At 39.1% G+C, this 22475-nt stretch overlaps 1 protein-coding gene across 1 annotated transcript; it reads left to right on the top strand.

Moving 5' to 3' along the window:
• The first annotated feature begins 1369 nt into the window (after positions 1-1369).
• On the top strand, positions 1370-18493 carry cacng7b (calcium channel, voltage-dependent, gamma subunit 7b). Its single transcript, XM_032556853.1, has 6 exons — positions 1370-1661; positions 8941-9136; positions 9435-9521; positions 10696-10836; positions 13534-13679; positions 14632-18493. Exons 2-6 carry the CDS (start codon positions 8941-8943, stop codon positions 15085-15087), a joined length of 1026 nt encoding a protein of 341 aa, XP_032412744.1. The 5' UTR covers positions 1370-1661; the 3' UTR covers positions 15088-18493.
• Positions 18494-22475: the final 3982 nt, after the last annotated feature.

The following is a 22475-nucleotide window of genomic DNA, read 5'->3' as shown; positions in this document are numbered from 1 at the left end:
GTCAGAGCATCAGAACTGCATCTCTTGTGGGTTATTTTTAGCCTGCAGTGGTCAGGAGACAGACAGGGTCATGGGTGACCAAGGCTCATTGATGGACGTAGAAACAGAAGCAACTCTAGCTCAGAATTCTGAGTAAATTCATTCTGGCTGTGTTATAATAAGGTGTTCGAATAGACACAAAGCCAAAGACACAACAGCTTTAGGGAAAGGGCGCTGATGCTGATGATAATCTATAATAAATATAATAAAAGGTGCAGGCTGAATGGCTAGTGGAACTTTTCTGTTATTACATATTCTCTCTGGGTTTTCTCAGGGAAATCCGGCTTTATACTGTACATGCTTGCCACCCCAAACTACCTCAAGATGTGAATGAGTGTACAGGGTTGTTTCTCCAGGGTGATGCAAGTCATACAGGCACCAACTCCTCACTGTAAAGCTTAAGAAGTGAAGAACATCTTACTGGCTCAAGGAAGATAAAAAAAATGAAAGAAAACATGAGCAGAAAAAATGTTGCAAATGTTTGAAAGATGGCTTCTGCAGATTAATGACCCTGAACTGTTACAGTATACGAGCTGGAGGCTCTTAAATAAAGAGTTTTACCACAGAATCGGCTGCCAAACCTCACCTTCTCAGTAATAGCAAAAAAATATTTGAGTGTGAAAATGTGCATTTCCAGTTGTTGGCCCTGTGTGTCTCTGTGTTGCCTTTTGAAGCAACCTGTCCTGGGTAAACCCTACTGACCACTGGAGAGAGCTTTGTCCTTGCTGCAGTCAGTTCTTATTTTTTAATAATTTGCAGTTGTAATATTTATCCACATGTTTATGCCGTTTTTAAAAAAAGATTATTTATTTATATATGCATAGCCTTGAGCTTCTTAAATATTCTACTTCCATGTAATTTATTTTTTTTATACTGACATACTTTAATGATGGCTTCTGGTCTGTCAAATAAATCTACTTATGGGTATTAATAAACTCACCTTGATCACAGAACCTTGATTGGCGCCAGGCCCCCAAACCCTGCAAGGACTAACCGGCTGCTACTTGGCTTAACAGTTTTTAGTAATTTTCCATTTTTGGTGAATAAACTCCAACCCAGTATGCTGGGTTAAACCCATAATCAGACCTGGATCGATCTACGACTGGCAAAGGACTGGGTTAGCGGATAATACTGAAAAAAAGAGAGAAAAATTGATTTCTTTTGAACGAGCATTTTTAAAATATTTGCAGTGTGAGAAAACACTAAAACCAGCAATAAAATTGATCCGGATATGGTTCAGTTGAGAAATAATAAAACCAATACACAAAGTCCAAATTTCTCTCTCTCTCTCTCGCTCTCTCTCTCTCTCTGTGTGTCTCTCTCCCTCCCTCAGCACTTCTCCCTCCTGCCCCCGCTACAGCATTTCTCTGTGTTTGTAGCCAAAGTAGCTCAGTAAACGATCCACCGCAGTGCCTGGGACAGACTGCGTGGAAGAGGAAGAGAAAAGACATTTCGAGGATGGAAAGGGGAACTTAAGGGTAAACACCCAGACGGAGGAAAAGAGGAGAGGATAGAAGGAAAGAAATAGAGGAGGAGAGGAAGGGACAAAACCCCCAGCACAGCCTCCCCTGGTGTGGGGTTTCTTGGCTTCCTGACGTGTGCGCACGACTCTTAGTGGCACTGTGAGTATTCCTCCTTCTGAATTCCTGTGTTTTGTTGGCAGTAATTACAATGAGTCATTTGAATTGTAGGCGCCCGCGCGTGTGTGTGTGTGTGACAGCTGTGAAAAGAGCAGGATTCATGACGCGTCCTGGCGTCGTGTTAATAAAGACAGACAGCAGCTCGTTCCGGAGCGCACTGGGAAATAATTTTATTCCGACAGCCAAGTTATCCTCACACAACTCCACTGCAGTTTCACGTCGTTCACATGTTCCTCACTCTGTCTTTATCGTCCCTCAGAAACTCCGTGCGCAGTCTCTGGCTTAGGTTCTGGTTGTGCACACATGTATTCAACAGAGATGACAGTGTGGATGTTCAGCTCTCCTCTCTGTTGGTGGTGCTGCGCAGAGAAACCGTTCGCAGAGACCAAAGCCTCCCGTTCAGTCAGCATCTCGGCGTTCAGTTGTCGGGAAGTCGTTGGTTTCCCCGTGAGTGATTTCATAGATTTTTCTCTGAGCCCGATTTGTGAGACGCTGCACACAGGGATAATTAGTTCAGCACATCTTCTAGTTCCAGTGCGTGGACGCACTCCTGTCGTGCGCGCCCACGTTGGATACTCCTTCCATTTTTTGGGCCAAGGACTTTTCTTTTGATACATTCTTCACTTTTTCTCGGTTCCTGTTTTTTTGACTGCTGTGTTTTCTGAAGGTTTTCACATCTTCTTACCCAGAGGGGGTCTGGGTGGGTCAGTCATATTCTCCCTGTTTCTTTTTATTTATTGTTTAGAAATGAAGGTTTTATTAAACACAAAATTTGTAATCAGTGCGGATTAATTCAGTTCAGGTTTGCCTGGTCAAGTACATATTAAGCTAATCGGGTCTTACAAAGCTATTAACTCCATTCAAAGGGTCTCAGGTATGCATTCACAATGTTTTGTGTTTTCACAAATTGATTCCATTTGCAAATAAACCCTGTCCAGTGTGGAATCCTTCCTTTCTGGCCTCAAAAGTCCAAGTCTCTCTGGTTCTGAACTAGTTCTGATCAAATGCAGCCATCAGTTCTTAAAACACTGTAAAATATCCAATTATTTCTGAATAAGTCTCTAATCTCTAATTGCCTAAGCTTCATTAATTGTTGCCAAGCGCAGAAATATTATCTTACAGTGTTTTCTTTGGCTACTAGAGAGGGACACTCATTCTTTTTTGGACTGGATCAGTGACAGAAAAGTTGTTCAGGTTGCAATTACCAGAGGACTTTAGTTTCTTACACTGGTTTCTCAAACATTTTTTAATCTTTTTTTACCCACTAGTGTCCCTAGGAAATTTTTTTCCAAGTACTTTTCCTATATTTCCCACATCAAAAATCACAGCAGGAGCGAAGCATAAGCTCCATATCAGCTACGAACTTCAGGATCATCAGCCATCCGTCATTTACAGTAAAAACTGTGTGATCGTAGTGAGCAGAAGAAAGCTTGTTCCCTGCCAGATTATGTTTTTGCTTGCCCACTCCAGGTCCTGCCACTTTGGGCAGAAAGCCACATCCCCCAAATCAAAACTCTTATCCCTCCCTGTTATCCATCACACCCTCTTTTTACTTGGCATCTCTTTGTCCTGTGAGTTATAAAGGCTGTGCCAATCTGTAGATTGAGATAGATTAGAGTGAATTAAACCTTTTGTCCCCCTGTGGCTCCTATCTAACCAGCTAAATTGGTTCATTGCTTTCTGGGAGAAAGAGGCCAAGAAGGCTGAGGTGTCAAAGCCTTAAAATGGGATTACAATCACACATCTCTGAAGGAAATTGTTTTCTTCTGCTGTTTATGGCGTCTCCATCAAGTATCAATGATGTTTTCTTTTCTTTTTTTCTTTAAATCTGAATAATTTTCTTTTACCTTTTGAGCTGACAGGTTTTATCTGGATTTTGAGAAATAGGTAGATTTTATAATTTTATCTCTATACTTTGGCTTCTTTTTAATCTCCTTGAGGCTTTATTGATATTTGGGTTTTACCACTTCATTTTTATTTATCTATTTTTACTAATGTTCTGTGGTTCGAAAGTATGATGATGAGATTGTATGTCATGTTTCTGCTGAATTATTTTCCTGTTTTACTTTTTAGTGCTTTATGTCTGCATGTTTGCTTTTTTGTAGAAGACATGTTGGTTTTTAATCATCTATAGCACCTTGTGTTGCACAAAGTTGTCTGAAGTTTGATTGACTGACTGTTTCATTAGGGTTTGTGTTTCTTAAAACTGCAAAGTAAAGAGTGAGCGATCACAAAGGAAATGTTCTGATTGAAGTACGTTTTCTTATTTTCTTATGGGACTGATTGTGACCCAATTGTCAGCTTTAGAGGAAGTGATATGAATCCACACTAAAGGTTAAAAGTTTCACACTTTAACCACCTTTTCACCTTAAATGCTAGTTTTTTGTCATAAAACTGGTTTTGTATTTAAAGCGAACAGAAAACAATACATGTTCTCTGTCTAATGCTGATGGTGTAGGTGCTGTTCATGGTGCTGAAAAATTATTAGCAACTTGATTTACTAATAATTCTCAATTTCTACAGTATTCAGATTCTAATTCAGTCTAACTCTTTCTAAATATTTTTTCATAATGGTTCCTTGTGTGACTCTTCATTCTGGAGTTTTTTTGTGTGCTGATGATCATATTGTCACATTCCTTTCTGCGCCCAGTCATGCTTTGTCATTTCAGTGAATTTTTATTGATTTAATGTGAAATTACTCATAACTTCCTCTTGTACACTTTGTCTAATTCCCAGTGCCTTGATAGATAAGCTTCTAGTTAAGAAGAGAGAACGGAGAAAAACAAGAGGATGTTTAAGATCTGCAGCAGACTAATGCTTAGCTTAACTGTTTATACAAATCTTTAGTTTTGCCCTACTGCCTCAGATGACAGAGCCAATTTGCTTTCTAGCTCTTGTAAATCTGTTTGATCTTAGTGGCTTTGCATCTTTTATATGCCCTGTTTGTCTGATTAGATTTGTACTTTCCTCTTAAATCTGTCTCCCATATTGCTAACCAGTTTCTTGCTTGATCTTCTTACTTTGACACATCAGATGCCTGAAAACTCTCACCTCAAAGATGTGCACTCTTTACTTCTCTTTTTACTTTTCCTTCTCACCCCTCATTGACAAAGAGCCTCTATTCAGTTACGCTGCTGCAGCAAAGAACTTCTGCAGCAGTCACATCTTCCACAATGGTTGTCCAGATAAGATGGGACCAGGCTTAATCTTTAAGATTTCATTCCCCTGTAGGATGACTGTTACTGTTATAGCTTCGCTCTAAAAGGCCTCCAGGATTAGTCACACAAAGACGAGGCAGGATAAAGAAATGGCTTTTTTATGTTGCTGCAGGTTTATTTGTTTGTAGATTTGAAAGTAACTGATAAATGTTTAAAGGCACCATTAAGATTTAACCTGATGTTTTGTAGTTTATTTTTCATGTGATTGTGTCTCTGCCTGACAGTTCTTCGGTACTTTCCTACTTTCATTAAATATTCTGTGCTTCAATCATTGCCAATCAATTTATTTTACCTTGTAGTTGAATACTCCCTTACAAAATGTAGGTAAGTAAACAGAAAAGGCACATTTCTCATTGATGTTTAAAATGTAGTTGTATATTATTTTCTGTCAGCTTTGCATAACAACTTATTTTCATTTATTGAGGTTTTGATCCTCATTTCGTTATCTGATTTTCAATACAATATAGATATCTTGAGTATCTATTTTGGATACTTAAGATATCGAAGTATCTAACATACTTTATATATCCTATATTGAAGTGACTGACCGACACTAAGTTGCACCTAGCTGCAAAATTAAATTAAATAGCTGCAAAATTAAATAATGCATAAACGGAAAATAAAAAAAGATATCCAAATCAGTCGGGCTTTGCATAAAAATATAATTTCCCCTTAAACCATAACGGGTTGCTGACTCGTGGGGGGCAACAGCTGGCATCAACCTTTGGGAAAACTGGAGCCACAGCATCTAAAATGGGACTTAGATCCGGTCTTTGACTGGGCCACACCAAAAACCTTCTTTTTTGAGAAGGTCTTTGGTGTGGCCTTGCTGGTGTGTTTTTGATCATCCCACTGCTGCACAACCAAAGTTTACAAACAGATGGCTGGACATTCACCTTCACAACTTTCAGACAGAGAGCACAGCCATTTTGCAGAGTCTATTTCCTACTTTTGAATCATGAACACATTAACTGAGCCAAGTGAGATCTGCAGAGCTGTGAATGCTGCTTTGAGTTGTTTTATGGCCTCCTGGATGAGTTGTTGTCCAGAAGTATTCCATGATTTCTTGATTTGTGGATAATTACAATGATAGATTTCAATAAGTTTGTTTCCTGTTTGTTCTTGAATTCCCTTATATTTGGGCATGGTGTGTTGCTTTTTAAAGTCTTCTAGCCTACTTCATGTTGTCAGGTGGGTTCTATTCAAGCCATTTGTTGCATCTTCAACAAATGGCATCTTCATTACCTGGTGGTAATAGGTGTGACTAGTGAAAATAAACTCATTTTTCCAAAATAAAGAGTGATTAATCACAATTATTTAATGACTTAATGCACAAATAGTTAAGAGCACATTTTCATATGTTCATGGCAGGTTGGTTTGGATAACTTGTTTTTCCTTTATCACTAAAATCATTATTTGAAAATGTATTTTTGGATCTTCCTGTGTTGTGCTTTTCTAATATTAAAACTTGTTGGATTGTTCCAAACATCAATGTGGGACAAAACAGCAAAAACAGAGTGAGAGCAAAAACTGTGAGGGGGGGGGAATACCTTTTCACATTTCACACCACTGAATTCTGCTGCAATTGATTCCAAAAAGTGAAAATGATGGTAACGCCTCTCAGCGAGTTTTTGTTAAGAAAATATAAATAAGAGTCTGTTGCATTTGTTCTGAATAACAGGGAATTAACATGTGATTGAAAGTTGGCTGGATCAACACCTTTTGAATTTGCTGAATTTGGATCTGTGAAGCTGTCACATAGCTGCAGTTTGGCACTGTCCATCTATTTTTTTAATGATTTATCAAGACTGTGTCCAAATATTCTGCAAAACATGAGCTCGACAGCCTCCACACACAGAAACATGGGCATCTGCTGACAAATGCTGTATTGCAGGCAGAGGTTTTGAATCCAAAAAGCTGCTCATTAACCCTCTGCTAATTATATCCAATTAAAATACTGTCAAGCGTATCATCCTGAAAAACTCTATAAACTTTAATTATATTATACACTGAAGAGCCAGTTTATGTATATGCGAAAAAAAAAGAAAGTGTAAATTAACACAGAGGGGACAACACACAATTAGTAAGAATGTCTGCAGGTCTTTGGTGAGTAAGCCTCTTTACCTTTCTTAAACAGCCAGCGTTAATAAGGTGAGGCAGCCATTATGCTGCCTGAGAGGTGAAACCAGTGGAAGATGAAGTCTGCTGAGCACTCCCTCCTGTTTGTTAGGCTTATTGCTGTGTGTGTAGTGCAGCGTAATAAGTGAGGACAAGATCAGAAGAGCCAGAATCTTTATTTTATTTTTACTGTGGTTCCACACAAGGTTAAAAGACAGTTCAGGAAGTAGCTGACCCTTCCTGAAGAAAATAAAAATATGAGCTAGAGAGACAGATTTAGATTTTACACTGCAGCATGGTATTTAAACGTCAATAAAATAACATGAATAACATAATATGAGGGTAAAAGTATTCCTACCCCTTCAATTTTTCCCAGTTTTTCTTGTTGCAACCACAAACTTTAACGTATTGTAACAGGAATAGAAGTGACCGACAGCACAAAGTGGCACCTGTCTGTCAAATTAAAACAGTACAAAACATGGTCTTTGATGTTTTTTTTGTTGTTGTTGAAAGACCCAAAAAATTTGCTGAGCATGTACATTCAGATCTCTCTTCTGTGATACCTATAAATATATTACTCTCCAAACAACTGCCTTCAGAAACACCCAATTAGTAAATAGCATCTGCTCGTGCATAATTTCAACTGCTGCTCTGTGAAAGCCTCAGAGCTTCATTAGGAAACTTTTTGGCCTACATGTAATATATTAAATTTGTCCATCTGTTTATATTTCAGTCTCATAATTCTGGTGTTACATGGCACTACAATTGAAAGGCTAATAGAGAAGGTGAGATGGAAATGGAAAAAGGGGGCAAGGGAGCTTAGATGATATTTGTTTGGAGTTCAGGGTGGCTTTTCAAGTTATGCTGCAGAAGCCTGAATCCTCCATGGTATTGTTTAAATAGAAAAATGATTCACAGACGACAAGCATGAGGAGGATTTGAAAGTGTCCTTTACTGGAGAGACAGAAGGGAATTTTTTAATGCTGAGGTAAAGGCCTAGACTGGAAATAGTTCATAATTCCAATTATTGGTCTTTATGCAAAATGTGCACAAACTAACACTGCATCGCCCTGAACACACCACTGCCATTGTAAAACATGGGGGTGGCAGCATCATACTCTCTTCAGCAGAGACATTTAATGGAAAGTTGAATGTAGCTACAGGCAGAGCAATCCTGGAAGAAAACCTGCTAAGGACTTGAGACTGTAAAGTCGAACAAGTGAAAATATAATTTCCTAGATGTGCAAAACTGCTAGAGCCATGCCCCAACACTTCTAGCTGAACAAACATCAAACTTTTGTTGTTGCAGCATAACAAAATGTCGTGAAGTTTGAATGGCCTGAATACTTTTGCAAGGCTCTCTGGTTAGAGTAAAGGACATGTCTCTGTTTCTTCTGTGCTTTTCCTTATCCGTTGTGCTGATTCAAATGAACAACAGTCCAAATTAAGTAGAGGCCAGAGGGGGAGCAGCCACATGCAGCACACGTGCGCTGAGAAACATGAATCTATACAGACATCTCGCTCAAACGTGCATGTGCCGTTCAGCCAGAACTAAGCCACAGAAAGCCTGCGACTGAGTCACCATCTCCTTTATGCTTCTGTTCCCTCCATCGCCGGGTTTTTAAAATCCTTGTCTAACTTCGCCGGTGAGGTCATCATCTGTTACATTGGCTCCTCTCCGACCTTTAATGTGATTGGCTGCCAGCGTGTGTGTCACTAAATCATCTCCAGCAATAACAAGGCGAGAACAGAGGAATCGCCAGCCGCGGTGTGTCCCTGTGAATAAGATTCACGTTCGATAAAAGGAGTTCCCCGTTTTCAGTGATCTCCTCTCCACAGCCCCTTCTTTTCCTTCTTGTCTCTCCTTCTTCCACAGTTTTGAATTTGAATTACCCCTCTCCTCTCTCTGCCCCTCTGCCCTCCAGATGAGTTCATGCAGCAGCCGTGCATTGACCATCCTGTCCACAGTGTTTGGAGCCTGCGGACTGCTGCTGGTGGGGGTGGCTGTGTCCACCGACTACTGGCTCATAATGGTGGAGGGAATCATCCTGCAGCAAAACCAGAGCATGGAGGTGAAGATGGCTCTGCATTCTGGCCTCTGGAGAGTTTGCTTTGTGGCTGGTAGGAATATATCATCACACTTGTGTGCATATGTTTACACTTACTCACACACACATGATATCCAGGCACAAGAAAGTAACAAATAATCATAAAGAGATATTGAAGATTGGCAATTTGAGGGAGAGTCAGGCTAGAGAGAGAAAAGAAAGAGAGGAGCCTGTGGCTTCTGGAATCAAATCTGTCAGAAAACATGATTGTTAACAGTGAGAGAGGCCTCTGAGACCTGCTCTTCTTCACGCATGACCGACTCTGATCCTAAAAGCAAACCTAACGTTCTCCAATTTCTGTTTCCTCACAGGATCAGAGAACGGGAGGTGCGTAGCTTCGGAGTACTTCACTGAGCCCGAAATAGAGATCACCACCGAAAACACGGCAAACATCCTGAGTGAGTGAAAGATGGATGTGATATTACGCGTCTGTTGTTTACCAAAGGGAACTTACTCTGGAATTATACAGAGTAATGTGCAGCTGACTAGATTTAAAAAGTGGGTATGGAGAAGGGCGAGGATGAAGAATCTGAAGTGAAAGAAAAAAGGCCTTCAGGTGAAGAGGGACTCGCAGAGAGGGGGGGTCAGTCTCAGAGGACTTTCCCTCCTTTCACTCAGAGTTCTTGTCATAAATGAAAAAAAGAGCTGAGTTTGAAGGGAATTTATATCTGAAGCTAGCTCCTTTACCTGAATTCAAATGTCTAACGTATAAAAAGCATATGTTTGTGTTTTGTCACTTTTTTGCTTACTCTGAGATTATGTATAAAAAGCAACAAACATTTCTCCAAATACAGAAAGATTTTGTTTTGCTTATACATATCTGCTATTGCAAATTGTTTGAGTTAAAACAATAGACATTGGTTTGTAATTTGCCACCACAAATGTCACTATATTGTATTGCAGTTTTATGTGACAGGCCAACACAAAGTTGCATATAATTTCGAAATGGACGAAAGTGAGACATAATTTTCAAATATTTAAAAGGATAAAACCTCAGAAGTGTTGGGGAAAGCTGTCTTTATTTTGAAGTGAGATGCAACTGAGTGCTATCAGTGGATGCAGAGTTGGGTTATAAAACAATATCCAAAGTCCTAAACATTTGTAAGATCACATTCAGTCCAGCATCAGAACATGGCAGGGATAAGGCACAACTGTAAACCAACAAACATGGCTGTCCACCTAACCTGCCAGCCCAGGTAACTGTGGAGGAGCTACAGAGAACCACAGCTCAGGTGTAAACCAAAAATGTTATACTGCACATCACCCTGAGCACATTATCACCACTGTATGACATGGTGGTGGCAGCATTGGTCTGTGGGGAAAAGTTTCCACAAAATACCAAATCAGAGATTCTGACTATGAGAGCACACCCAACTTTTCAGATATTTGTTTGTGAAATAAAATAGAAAAACATGTAAATTCATGTTGATATATCTCATAGAAAGAGGTCTGAATATTTTTACAACATGCTGCATTTGATTGTCTTTGAATATTTTTTTATTCCGTGGAAACATTCTTCCCAGGTAACATCAGATGAGCTATTTTTAACACGGCGACCTTTTGTTCCCACAGAGATGGTTCGTACGGCCACGCCCTTCCCCATGGTGTCTCTGCTCTTCGTCTTCACGGCCTTCATCATCAGCAACATCGGACACATCCGGCCTCAGCGTACCATCCTGGCCTTTGTGTCCGGCATCTTCTTCATTCTCTCAGGTGGGACCCATCACTCATGTCGCGCTGTCACTGCTCCCTCACATTATGATTGATTACAGCAGTCGGCCGTGTCCTGCGTCACACATGGCGATGCTTTGTTAATGACTCTATTTTTGGACTGGGATACAGGTTTGCCAGCTGTCATTAGAAGAAGTAACAGGATTCATTTTCAACATCCCAACCCCAGGGTTTAAAGTTTCCTCATCTTTTTCAAAGTTGGCTTTTGAAATTGTTTGCAGAATGTCAACGTTCTGCAGAAAAAGACATTTCAAGCAGATTTTTCCTCAGTTCTGTAGGGATGCTTCTTGAGCAGCAGATGGCACTAATGATCCCCTTTCCTGTGCTGGAGATAAGAGTAAAAACTATCAGGAGACACGCTGCAGCTTAAGCTCTCTGAAGGCTTTTTCCTTTTGATGCTTTTTGAAGAGTAAGCAGAGATGAAAGGACTATCAAACAGATTCTGATACAACAGCTTTATCAAGCAGGGACCGGGGTAAAAGAAAGAGTGTTGTAAAAGCAAAGAGTTATGTAACAAAGGTTATAAAATTTGAGCAGCATGCGCTGAGGTGTCAGAGATTTCGGCTGAAAGATGATGACAGTAATTGCACTGAATTGCTTGTTTGTGATGCTGCAGTAAACTATCAGCTCTATCATTCCTCTCACATTCCCCTCTCTGTCCGTTGTGGTTGTTGTGGTTTTGGTGGTATATATGGATTATTCAGAATATTCCTTTTACATCCCCGAGGCAGTGGTCTAGTGAATATTGCAGTTTGCGAGCGGTAACACCATGTTCTGGTTAATATAGCACAATTCAGATGATAAAAAAAACAACAGCATAGAGCCGCAGATGTTTGAGCTTGCTTGAAGGCTGATGTTCACTTTTTTCCTCTTCCTCGCTTCTGTTACTCCACAGTCGTGCGTGTCCTCTTAAAAAAAATTGCCTTTGTTCCTTTTCTGCCCAACGCTCACTCGTCCTTTTCTGTCATCTGCTCTCGTTGGGCATGTGCATGAAGATTTCTCTCTGTGTCACTGAGAATGCGTGAATGAACATGTACTGTCACGTCACAGTGGACAGCAGCATGGTTTCTGCATTTTCCATGCCTTCAAACTTTTAAGTCGACAAGAGAACCTCTTAGACCTGCCATTTGAGTAAAAATAGACAACTGAAGACAGCGCAGCACCTCATCTCAATGTTCCAGCCATATCTAAAATTAATCATATCTGGTTCTTTCAGCAGGCTTCTGTCTTTGAATATTGATTCTTTGATGGGTGCCATATGTTGTACCTCATGCATTTAACATTTTCAAGGCAGTGAAGAGTCCATGTCTGGTTGCTGGAAGGACAGGGGGATTTTAAAGATGCATGGGCTACATCTGGGGTAAAAAGGTTTTACAGTACTAGCCACATTATTAGCACACCTGGTAAAAAAAATATATATTAAATGCCTTTTAAGAACAGCTCCTCTTCACACAATAGAATTTCTACGTTCTGGGTCTCTTTCCTTTAGCTCACCCTGCAGGTTTCTGGTGTTTATCTTGATATGTTTTACGTCATTGTCCCACAAAAAAATCAATTTCCAGTTTTGTGCAGCTTATTTTATCCAACATCTCTTGGGGGAAAAAAGTCCAGAATGCAATCTAACAAGCCCCCCAGTGTGTCTTTAAGGAAAAAAGACCCATAGCATCACAGATATCCCACCTTACTTTAACAGTGTGCATGAGGGTCTTTCCCACATATTCATATTTGATTTCTCACTAAACTTGCCTTGAAACTACTTTGTCCAGTGGATGTACAACATATAAGGAAAAATATTCTTCTGCGCTCATTTATATTTACCTCTATTTATAAACGCCTACAAGAAACATGTTGGCTTAAAGTTGTTAAAATAATTTTAAAATATGCTAACATAAAGAACAGGCTATCTGTAGTTTTAAAGAATGAAGAAGAAATATATTTAGCAATCAGTACGGTATCAGTATAATACATCCAGCTAAACTAGAGCATTTAGGCTCCATTTATAACATAAATCAATAAAAGCAGTGGGTCAAGTTTAAGTAACGGCTGTGGTTTTGATTAGAGATACTTGAAATGTCATCATTGTTTATCTAAAGAAAAAAGGAAACTCATGCAAACACACTTGTCTCTATTTGTCTCCTAGGACACGTCTTGTTGCATATCTCTGATCCTTCACCATTGGGAACCATTTATGCCCATTAATAGAGGTTTCTTGTACTTTTTTCAGAGAAACCCAACTTGAATGCTTCAGAAAAGGATTGGCCTACTATTGTCACACAAACTAAAACTCTTTTCATTGTTGCAAACAACTTGACTTTGAGGGAGGATTTATGTACAGAACCGAGTTATAAACTTTAAAAAATATCGCTACGTTTTTCTGTAGAAACTCTCAACACCTCAGACTTATTTGTGTTTCATAGCAAAAAGTTCTAAATAAAAAACATGTTTTGTATGCACTTGGATTTGTGTGGTAAACGCTCACTCTGAAGCACTTTTTCATTCATCTCTTTGTTCTTTATCAATATCATTTTGGAGGCTAATTGGTTTTCATGGTCAGCTCATATCTTTCTCTTTTTCTCCTCGGGCACACTGCTACGAGTGTCTCTATCACAGTATAATGAACTTCCATGTGTCTGACTCTGTTTCTCTCTGTCATTGTCCTCGTAAATGTGCTGCATGCAGGCCTCAGTCTGGTGGTGGGTCTGGTGCTCTACATCTCCAGTATTAATGATGAGGTGATGAACCGGCCCAGAGAGCCAGAGCAGTTCTTCAATTACCACTACGGCTGGTCCTTCGCCTTCGCTGCCTCTTCCTTCTTACTCAAAGAGGTCAGTGTGGGTTGTGTGTGTGCAGTGCTGTCTGTTAGCGTAGTCCGAGCTGTTGTCTGATAGCACACGTTTATGTTGCTCGTTTGTGTAAGTCTGTTATCTTTGTTTCATCTTGGACTCAGCTTTTGCAGCTTTGAATTGAATCTCATAAAAACACACATCAAATAGTAACAAAAGAGTAAAGTTGGTATTTGCACAGCAGAATTAAGCACTAACTCATTTTGTGTCAGCATAGCTTGAAGTTTGTGGTTTTTGTGTGTTAATGGGAATGAACATCAGAAGTTAATCATTCCAACACAGCAGATCTGACCTTTAACCCTCAAGAACTCCTGTCGTCCTTTAAGAGTGCTTCAACATATACCTGATAGACTCTTTATATCAGCTAACGCACCTCTTATCTGCTGCTAGTGATGTCCCAGAATCTTAAAATTCCAAGAATATTTTTATTCCTGAAATGCTGTGCATACATCTCAAAATACATCTTTTATGAAACATCATAAAATGATTTAGAATTACAGAAAAGCTTCTTATATGATCCATAATTAGTTAACTTAAAAAAAAAAAACGCTTACTGGATTAAATCCTCTATAAGCAGCAGAACAAATACATGTTGGAAACCTGGAATAAAGCAGCTTCAGTACAAATGATATCATTTTAGCTAAAATTATTTTTTTCCTTGACATTTTGTGTTTACTAACTCTTTCATAATATTTTGTGCCGTTCCTTCGTATTTCTTGTCAGTTGCTTAGTTTTTTACCTTAGTGTAAGAAATTGTCTTGCACACCATCAGTGACTTTGGCCTTCCATGCTCCTTTGTGGCTTCTCTTCTTCATGTCATCAAACCTATTTCATGTCAGTAGCCTCATTAGTGATATATTTCATGGAAAGATAGTTGACAGGTCAAACACTTCAAATGCTAATTCTATTTCTTTTAAAATTGACTTTCTCTCAGGGTGCCGGAGTTTTATCAGTCTATCTGTTCATGAAGCGATACGCAGAGGAAGAGATGTACCGCCCCCACCCTGCCATCTACCGCCCCCGTCTGTCCGAGGGCAGCGACTACAGCGGCCAGTACCTCCACCCAGAATCCTCCTGGCCTCCACCCAAGAGAGGCCGCAGCACCTCGGAGGCGTCCAGCGACATCTCCATCCAGCTCAACCAGACACCACCGGCGCCACCGAAATGCACCCTCCAAGTTGGCGGCCAGGGGAGCCCGCCCTCCATGTCTTCTTCTGCAGGGAGCTACCAGATGCAGCCACAGACCACTGGTTATCCCTCCACACACACCCTACCCAGGTCCCACTCCTCCCACCTTCAGGGCCAGGCTCTTCCCATGACCATGCCTCCATCGCCTGTACCCCCCCCTCACTATCACACACATGTGCACATGAGCGCCTCCCCCTGTTAAGAAGGGGGAGCCACACGAAGACGAGCCACTGACTCTTCATCATTAAATATACTGAACATTTTGAATTGGATCAGGGTAAGCGCGGAGCTTTGATCTAGCATCAAATGAAGCAGAAAAATGTAGCTTTGAGACGTTATAAATCAAAGAGAGAGAAGGAGGGGATTTTTACTGATTTCTGAAGATTTCAAAGAAGCTGTGATGGATGGAAAGAAACAAACAAAAGAGAAGAAAGAAGTTAAAGAGAAAGTCAAGAAAGAGGCAAACTGTTCTCCAGAAAGACATTAGAGGTTAGGTTGATTGGTAGAGCAGGTATAAGGGAGGGAGAGTGAAGCAGGGGGCTGCAGTGTTATACAAAGATGCTGCATTGCTGCAGGACTTTGTACACACTTGGAAATGTACAACGCAAAGCACTGATCTGAAAGGACTGAATGTTCACAGAGTTCTACATGCATAAGTCACGCTAACATGTGGACTACATACGTTTTTGCCAAACGGTAAAGCGTGGTTAAATATATTCTATTCATGTCTGACTTTATGACATCATCAGTTTGATTCCACAACCCATAAAGTCATAATAGTGCCCTCGTGTTATTAAGTATTAGTTAATACAGTAACTGTTAAATTAATCTGCACAGAATGAATGTTGTTAAGCTTTGTAACATACAGAGATACTATTAAGAAATATCATGCAAACAACGTATTGTTTTAAATATTTAAGATACAGATCTTCAGCTTCTTGTACATAGCTGCACATCAGAACTAGAGTTGTGAAATGGCAAATGAAGCTTTTGCACAAGTCTAAGTGAGAAAATATTTTACTTATTCATCTTTGAATAGAAGGGAAGCAGCTGTAGCAACGCAGCCTCAGGATGCAGAGCGGTTCGGTTTTCTCCGGTTTTACAGGAATCTGGCGCCCTCTAGTGGCCGCAGCCATGAAGCAACCCCCGAAGCAAACGTTTCTGGCTCAAAACATTTCTTCAACTTTGTCTTTCCTTCTGCCTTTACTGTGCGGTATTGCTCTTAAAGAAATGATGGAGAGTTTTGTAAATTTTAAATTGTAAATCCATAATTATTAGACACACAAATAAGGACTGCAAAACAGAAATAAACTAATAATCTGATTAGTAGTGTATCTTTAAATATAATTATAAAACCCACTTGATAAAAATGTTTGTTATATTTGCAAATAATTTTAACGCCATTGTTTGTCTCATGCAGCTTTTTAGCCACTTAAAATCTTAAATAAACCATCTTTCCCACTTTATTCTAATGTATTAAAGAAAATATGGCAGAACGGTTTTTATACATGTCTGGGTTCAAATCCTCAGTAGGTAAAAACTAAATAGATAAATTCGTCTGCTTTACCCAGAAATTTCATACCCTACAAAAATTCTAATCTTAAAATTTTCACTGTAATTTTAATAGTGCATCAATGTAAATTGTTTTTAGACTGACCAGTTAGATTAAATCTAATTTCTAAATCGCTAAGCAGCCTTAGTTCACCAAAACTAAATTACAAATCAGCCTCCACTGACCATGTAATTATGAACTTCTAGAAAATAATGTTTTCTCAAAGCAACTGAGCAGCTTTTTCCCATCACACTGATGCATACTACAAACTACACTGGCAAACATATTTTTAGACATTTTTGTCACAACTTACAACAACTTACAATACTGGTTTTATGTTATAGACCAACACAGAGAAAAACAATGCATTTTTTTAGAAAAACAAATGTAAAGGTTTTGCATGCATGATGTGTTTGTGACACATGTGCAGTGCTTGTTCCTCACTATACATAATTTATACAAAAAATGTAAAACCTTGTTTTATCTGAACAGAACACCTTCTACCTACCAGGTGCTATATCTCCTGTGGCTTGTGGCAAAGCGCAAACTAAAATTCTCTCTTTTTTTTCAAAAATAGATTTTTTGTTTTACTTTGCCACTCTTCTATAGAGACCAGCCTGGTTAAGAGCAGGGCTAGTGATCCTGTCAATTAATTCTTCCACCTGTGCTTTTAAACCTAAATCTGCTTCTCATTGCACAGCACACTTTTCAAATTCCCATTTGTAAAAATATATCCGAAACCATGCATTCACTTCTACTTTACAATTATATGCTTCGTTCTGCTGGTCTATCATATAAAATCAAACTTACAGTAAGTATATTAAAGTGGTATGAATACATTTGCAAGACTGTGTAGTCCATGGTTTTCAGCCCTGCATTTGGAGAACTTTGAACAGCCTTGTTGCTGAAATGTGCTATACAAATAAACTTGTCTTGAATAGCGTAATTAAATTTAATTGATTATTGAAGTAACTGCGAATGACTTCTCATAGAGGGAAAAAGTTAATCTTGTTTCTTGAGTACTTCACTTTAAGATGTCCTACAACAGAGAGGGCACTTGAAATTAATTCAGACTTTTCCAGTGAAGCATTTCGACCTCATTTATTTCAGGTTGTAAAGTTAAGACAGTTTTTTTCTCAAAAGCCTAATTGCTCTTTTTATACAACACTGTACAAAGAACAGAATGCAAGAGCATAACCAACAACCAGATTTAATTCTGAATATTCATTTGTTCTTTTTAGTTGAAAATAAAAACCATTGTGTCATCATGAACTAATTGGTTTGGATTATCACTGTGATGCTTCAGAGAGATAAAACCTGCTCTTACAATTTATTGTGGGGGAAAAACTAAGATAAAAATCTCAAAAAGGAAAATATGAAGTGGGTTTGTTGTATCGCCAATGTCCTACAGTCTGGTTTGTTTTCCTGTTTTCTGTTTAGGCAGTTGATGTAACTCCAGCCCCCAGTTGTTGACTGTTTCTTTGTTAGGCAGTTCAGTGCCTTGCCCACAAGCATTTCTGCAGCATCTGTTGAAGAAGATAAAAGAAATTCTCCAGACATTGCAATTGCAAACTTTTTCAATCAAAATGTGCTTCAGTAACTTTGGGTTCCCGCAACCGCCATCATGACCAGTGGATGATGAATGCTTTGATCTTGCTTTAAATAAACAGCCTTTTTTTAATCATTTGTTTGATTATGTAATTATCTCCAAAAGTCCCCGAGCTGTTATACTGCATCACTATTTCTAATGTTGTAGCTGTTTTTTATCTGCATACGCAACTCTTTTTTTTTAAACTGTGTATTAATGCAACAAAAGAATTTAAGCTTCTCTCAGAAATCAGTTCACATTTTATTTTTGTTATATATATATATATATATATATATATATATATATATATATATCACCAAACTAAAGTAATTGCTTTTCAGTGCTTCAATGATACTGCAGCTTTAAAATCTGATCAAATGCAATAGAGGAAATACTGACAAAATTACTGCTGTTATAGAGTTGACATCTGTAACTCAATTTGTTTTATTAAAACTTCTATTGGGGATACATCTTGTCATGTTTTAGCATCTATGTGTGCAGGTTCTGTTTGTCTTTGGTAGTAAATCTGGGCTTTTTTTTTATTTGTACATATATAAACCAATGTGGAAATAAGGGGCAGGGATGGCAGCATCATATTGCACTCCACAAAATTTATGACATTACCAGGAAAGAACATTATAGTATGTACAAATATTGAAGAAACAGCACAGTGCATCACCCAGGAAGATAAAGTTTGGTCACAAATTTATCTACCAAATAAAAAAAAAACCTCTAATGATATTGCTACTTTAGTTACAGATAACAAAGTCAATGTTTGGGATCTTAGATCAATAGAAAATATGTGTGTAGAGCTGAAGGGGTGTATGTGAGCAAACTTGTGTCACATTAAATCTGTTGGAAGGAATTGACCCAATTTCTAGTAAACTCTTGTAAGTTTGAAGAAAGATACACAAAGCGTTTGACCCAAGATATTTAGTCCAACAAATAGTAAGACAATCTATGCAAAAGTCAATATTTGGAGAGAGAAGCCCTCCAAAAACAATTCTCATTATTCTTGAAATTACTAAATAGAAGAAACTTTAATAATATTAACTGACCGAAAAATAGAATAGTAGAGTCTTACTTAATCAGTATTTAAAATGAAGATAAGTTTTATCTTAATTGTGTTCGGTGAAAACATGCAGAATAAGGAATATTTTCTGGCTTTTCCTTTAAAAAAAAAAAGCCAGGGAATCTCTGCAAGTGGTGCACTGCAGTGAACCACAGGGTGTTTACAGCCTCCCTCTTCAGTCACGCCAAGCCACCACAGCCTGGAGCCAAGAATTGATCAGAGTTGTGTATGAGTGCACGAGTCTGACTGTGCATTTGCCACTATGCATTTGTGTAAAGGTTATTTCCATTTATCCTAAAAGTAACTCTGAAATTAATAAATAGATCAAAATCAGTAGGGATTCCAAAAGAAAAAAAAGAGAGACATTATCTATTAATAAAAAATGTCTACCTGTCAAAATCCATTTGAGCTGTATATGCAAGGCTTCCTGAAAACCAAACACCTTCTGCAGACATTTGTGTTTGTTGGACACGTCAAACTTCACCAAGCAGGTCAATAAAAAAGCATGTGTGCTCTGCGAAATTCAACATTATCTGAGTGACTCTGTCAACAGCTGAGACTAAAGCCAGCCTTATTCCTGATACACTCTCTGTGATAGCACACTCTCTGTCTGTGGGTTTGCTTCTGTCCTTTCCTTTTGTTTATCCGTGTGAGTGTGTGCTCCACTTTATGTGTGTGGGTTGAGTGGATCTCTCTTTTCACCCTCACCATTACTGCATGAAAGACCTGTCACTCTGGATTAGCTCTATCAAGCTCGGTCTCTCCCCTCTTTTCTGTGTGTGTTTGTGCGTGGGTATGGGTGGGTGTGTGTGTGGGGGTGTGTGTGTGTGTGTGTGTGTTTAAGAGGGGGGTGAACTGGGTAGTAAAGCCATTTTATGGCAATTGAAGGTCATAACAAGCAACAGCCCTGCCACTAGTACTTTTTAAAATATATATAGGCTATATACTGATGAATAAATCCAGTCAAACAACTTATTAAAAAAAACAAGACATCTTTACTAATTTCATTTAATGACAATGATATTAAATTGCTATGAATAATGTTAATTTCCCCTCTCTAATTCATTTTTACATCTTAACCTGTGGAAGTGTGCTGCCGTGACTTAACATCTCTCCGCAGGGCTGCGCTCTTGCTCCATGTCCCAGATCGACTGTGATCAGCATCGTTTCCACGCAGGACAAGTGTCCCGCAGAGGCGTTCCAGTAACAAAATATTACAGTCAACCCCACACACGCACACACTGAACCTGGTCTAACAGGGGACTAACAAAGCCCTGCGCGCACGGCACACGCTCCAGTAAGCACATCCAGACCACAGTGCAGTAGAGAGGAGGTAAAATTAGGGGGTTTAAACCCGCGTCGTGATCTCAGCAGACTGTTGGAGTTATTATCCTGTGTCATAACCTCACAAGAAACTTGACAATAATGAGGGGTATATTTGTTTTTACTTTATTTAGCATTTCTTAGGCTGAGTGCGACAAGTTGCCTGCATGCGTCTGGTGTGATGTGGATGAAATAGAGGAGCAGACAGGCAGGAAGAAACGAACAGAAGCTGGCGTCCGAAATATAGCTTGCGATGCGCAACTCGACTAAAGGGCTATTCCGCTGAATTTAACGACTCGGTCTCAAGCTGCGGCTTGAACCCTGTAAAACTTTTATTCCGTCTGTGAAAACTTGAAACAGAACGATTTTAAATTTTCTTTTTGTTTGTTGAGTTGTGGATTAAGACCACCTGGCTTGTACAGTCTAACTTAAAAACTACATTGTCAGTAGCAATTCAAATATTGTCAGAATTAATTTACAGATTACAAAGTCAACATGAATTAGAATAACCCTGATAAGTTAACTCAATTCAGAAATGCATACAATAGAGTAGAGGCACAGCAAGCCCTGCCTCTTACAGATTCATAAAAGATCTCAAGGAGCAACACATCATGCTCTGACCTAAAGAATTTCAATAACAGATGAGACAAAAAGTCATTGAAATGTCATTCTCAGAAAGTCTTACAAAGCCATTTCAAAGGGTTTGAGAACCATTTTTATTTCAAAACAGGTCTCTCTTTTAAATAAGATCTTGTATCTCCATGGGAAAACCTGTTTAAATAAAAGTTAAATAAAACAAACAAATAAATAAAAAAGACACTATCTACAAATAGAAAAAATATGGAATAGAAACCCGGAAGTGGTTGGACTAACTAAATCACTCCAGGAGCAAACCAGCGACTCAACGTGGAGGTCACAAAAGTGCAAGTACATCTAAAGCTCTGCAGGGCTAACTTGCCTCCGTTTTGATCAAAAAGCATTGTTCAACAACAAGAATGAGACTGAGCAAAACTGCCAGACAAGTGAAAGTTTCAGGGCCATAATCTCTGCTTTAAGGGCCTCAGAGACCCTTCATTATTACAGGTAATCCAAAAAGCGGCCTCTTAAGCATGCTATTCAGTCAGGGTGAATTTGATCAATAAGACGTTTTAAAAATGCAACACAAAACCCTGGTAATTTCAGGTTTTATGAACTCTCACAATGCTGGAGGAGTTGAAGTATGTACACAGCTTCATTAACTCCTCATCAGAACCACAGGTGGATTACATCATGCAGCGCTGCACTGATGAACAAATTTGAGCAAATTACAGTTTTTCACAAACATGAGAACACGCGTCACATTTTGGTAAATATTTCATTGTGGGTGCTGTGGTGGTGCATTGGTAAAACACAACCCATGTGTGGAGGCCTTAGTCCTCCACGCGGACGTCACAAGTTCGAGTCCTGATGACCTTTGCTGCATGTCTTCCTCCTATCTCATTACCCACTATCCTGTCTATCTACTCTCAAATAAAGGCTGCTTAAGCCAAAAAAAAATCCTTTAAAATATATATATTTCACTCTATCCTTTTATGGAACAACAGTGGAGATATAACACTTTGATACAATTTATCTGTGTAACAGTATAACTCTATTATCCCCTCAAAATACCTCTTGACCGCTGTAAACAAAAACACACATACCTCCCAATTGAGCCTAAGGTGTCAATATTTTGTGTGACAGTGGCTGCCGTTATTTTTGTAGCACTGCCTTAACACTCTTGGCCTGGAGTTCAGCAGAGCCTCTCTGGTTGCCATTGGAGCCCTCTGCTTCTCCTCCATGATGGCATCACAGGACTGGTGAATGTTCAAGACCTTGCTCTCCTCCACCTTCTGTTTGAGGATGCGCCACAGATGCTCAGTAAGGTTTAGGTCTTTCTGGAAGTATCAAGCTACTTTATGCCCTAGAAGTAGGGAGTCCTCTGAAAGCTATTTTGAGAGGACTGCAGATTTATTCTGTCATACAAGCTTTACTTTATGCATTAAATATGTCTTCAGTGTTGTCCAAATAACAGAT

The sequence above is a fragment of the Xiphophorus hellerii genome, chromosome 3 (genome assembly GCF_003331165.1).
Source record: "Xiphophorus hellerii strain 12219 chromosome 3, Xiphophorus_hellerii-4.1, whole genome shotgun sequence".
Classification (NCBI taxonomy): Eukaryota; Metazoa; Chordata; class Actinopteri; order Cyprinodontiformes; family Poeciliidae; genus Xiphophorus; species Xiphophorus hellerii.
The sequence above is the reverse complement of the archived record's forward strand: the minus strand, read 5'-3'. Positions and strand labels throughout refer to the sequence as shown.

Excerpts from the sequence above, each read along its gene's own strand:
- cacng7b (XM_032556853.1), top strand. The coding sequence starts at position 8,941 with ATGAGTTCATGCAGCAGCCGTGCATTGACCATCCTGTCCACAGTGTTT. Across the intron at positions 9,137-9,434 it reads GAGAGTTTGCTTTGTGGCTG|GATCAGAGAACGGGAGGTGC; the intron begins GTAGGAATATAT and ends GTTTCCTCACAG. Across the intron at positions 10,837-13,533 it reads CATCTTCTTCATTCTCTCAG|GCCTCAGTCTGGTGGTGGGT; the intron begins GTGGGACCCATC and ends TGCTGCATGCAG.